This window comes from Quercus robur, chromosome 1 (genome assembly GCF_932294415.1).
Source record: "Quercus robur chromosome 1, dhQueRobu3.1, whole genome shotgun sequence".
NCBI classification, from domain to species: Eukaryota; Viridiplantae; Streptophyta; class Magnoliopsida; order Fagales; family Fagaceae; genus Quercus; species Quercus robur.
Window position 1 is genome coordinate 19221326 of NC_065534.1, and position 2441 is coordinate 19223766.

A 2441-nucleotide genomic window follows, 5' to 3' on the forward strand; every position below is an offset into this window, starting at 1 on the left:
TTTTTAAGCTGATCTTACGAAAAGTTATGTAGGGACATTGGCATGTTGCAACCTCCTTACATAATATTCTACATAAAAGTGAAAAGTATCTAACTAAGGTTGAAAAGATTCTACAATGGTGTTCACATTATGAAACACTCTGTGAGAAGTAGTGAAAGAATAGAGAGCAAAAGAGAGAAAGTTTAGAGAAAGAGAGAGATGAAGAGAGAAAAGAGATTTCTAGAAGAAAATAAATGCTTCACTATGTATTACATTTGATGTACAGTATATATAGATTATAGAGACTCAGCAACTCCAAGATCAGATCCCTAGAATTACGGAACTGGTCCGTATAATGTGGAGGGAAATCAAGAACTAACTAACTACCACTTAACTGCTCAACAGACTGATCTAATGATGTACAAAACGCAGCATATCAATTGAACTAAATGCATAAGGACTAAACGCAGCGTTTCAACTAATAACATAAGTCCTAAACGCTGCGTATCATTAAATACATTTACACTACAGTATTAAGTAGAACGACACCGTTGAATACCTGGACTAGCCGTTGAGAAACTAGCCGTTGGGCATTCCATTGGACATTTGAACCATTTGATCAAAACACTGATTGTTCTGGTTGTTTCTGTGTGTATTCTTAACAAAAAGTAGTATAATTTTTACCATGTTTCCTCAGTATGAATGTATTTTGTAGTAGAACCTCAATATTCATACGTGCAATTTGCAAAACTGAAATTCAAACTTTTGTCTATTTTTAATACAATATTGATCAGTTTATATTTAATAGTTAGGTTGTTGTGATTTAAAAACGTTGTGTATACAGGGGGTAATCAAGATTTAATTAATGCTGCACAAATTACTCTGCTTATATTTTTTTTAATACATCAATAATTAGGGGTAGGGGAATTTGAACCGTGGATGTCTTCGTCACTGGGAGGTACCAGTTGAACGACAAGGATCTTGGCTACTCTACCTTTGTTATGACATCATGACACATACAAACAATCATTAAAAAAAAAAAAATTTATTCTATAACAATTATTTCTAAGGCATTACAAGAGGAGAAATAAGGAAAAGTGGAAAAAAATATTTGAACTATCTAGCAGTTAATCATTCCTATTACATTTACTTTTCCGAATTGTGGTTTAACTAGAATTGTTTCTGAAGATAATCAACTACATTCTTGTCAACTTGGAAGGCTTTGATGAGAACATTAGGATTGATGGGAGGATTAGATCCAAAGACCGCGTTTGCAATGGTGATCACCCCGGGATTTTGGCTATTGAGACCGGCAAAAGCAACAGCATTGGTCTGCCCTATGTTAAACTGAAAGTGAATGAGACCAATTGGGAATGCAAAGACGTCTCCCTTGTTTAAAACTTTGGTGAAAAGTTTGTTTGGGTTGGATGTGACAAATCCAACTAAGAGAGTACCCTCTGCAACTACTAGAATCTCAGAGGCACGAGGGTGAATGTGTGGAGGATCCAAGCCATATGGTGCAAAGTCAAGACGGGCAAAAGATATGCCTAAAGTGTTCAAACCTGGTAATAGATCGACATTCACAAGGGTGACATTGAATCCAACTTTATTTGCAGTGTTTGCAGGAATATTGAGTCCGGGGAAGAAAAAATCATCAGCTGTGACAACTGCTGGGTCCTTGCAAAATTTTCCATTCACAAACACTACACAAAGAAAAGTTTTTCATTGTCAAAAAAAATAAGAAACTTCTGTAATAATGGACAATAACAAGTCTGAGTAAAACAAATATGATGTAAATGATACAACCATAGGGCATATTTTCATTATTATTTTTTATTGAAGGGATAATTTCATCGTTTTGTACAACTTCTAATGATTTCAAATGAACTTGATGAAAATTACTACTACTGCTAATAATAATGAGAGTATGTACATACCAGTAGAATTGGAGTTGTTGATTGCAACGCAAAAGTCTTGCAGAGGACTAGGGTCATAGGCAGAAATAAGGGTGGATGCCAAAGCCAAAAGGGCCACAGTTATAAGGTAAGTAACACCTTTAATCATTTTTGAGGTTTTGTTTTCTCTATCTTATAGTATAACTTTCTGCGTATTCTTGCTTGGATGAGGGATGAGAACTTAGCATATGTAAAAATCTCTATTTATAAAGGGAAGTCAGTGAACCGGTCTATGTTTTTCACAAACAGAATATATTAAGTATTTGGAAACCAATTTATATCATTTTTTTAGTTTATGGGATGAACCTTTCTTGCTTGGTAGTTCTTCTAACTTTATCAATTTTTAATTTATGAGGTGAACAATTCTTTAACAGGTACTCGTCTGTTCATATTTAAAAACCAATAAAACGGGACCACTTCATTGCAACTGTATAGTTTTCGTGCTGTTTTGGCCAACCCAAAAATAAACCTCGTGTTAATATATTTTTAAAATTGAAATGACTGAAG

At 34.2% G+C, this 2441-nt stretch overlaps 1 protein-coding gene across 1 annotated transcript; it reads right to left on the minus strand.

Moving 5' to 3' along the window:
- Window positions 1–1012: 1012 nt before the first annotated feature.
- On the minus strand, window positions 1013–2099 carry LOC126724273 (germin-like protein subfamily 1 member 7). The gene is made up of 2 exons (XM_050428838.1): window positions 1917–2099; window positions 1013–1682 (listed from the first exon to the last, which is right to left on the minus strand). The coding sequence occupies exons 1-2, from the start codon at window positions 2041–2043 to the stop codon at window positions 1150–1152; spliced, it is 660 nt and encodes a 219-aa protein (XP_050284795.1). The 5' UTR covers window positions 2044–2099; the 3' UTR covers window positions 1013–1149.
- Window positions 2100–2441: the final 342 nt, after the last annotated feature.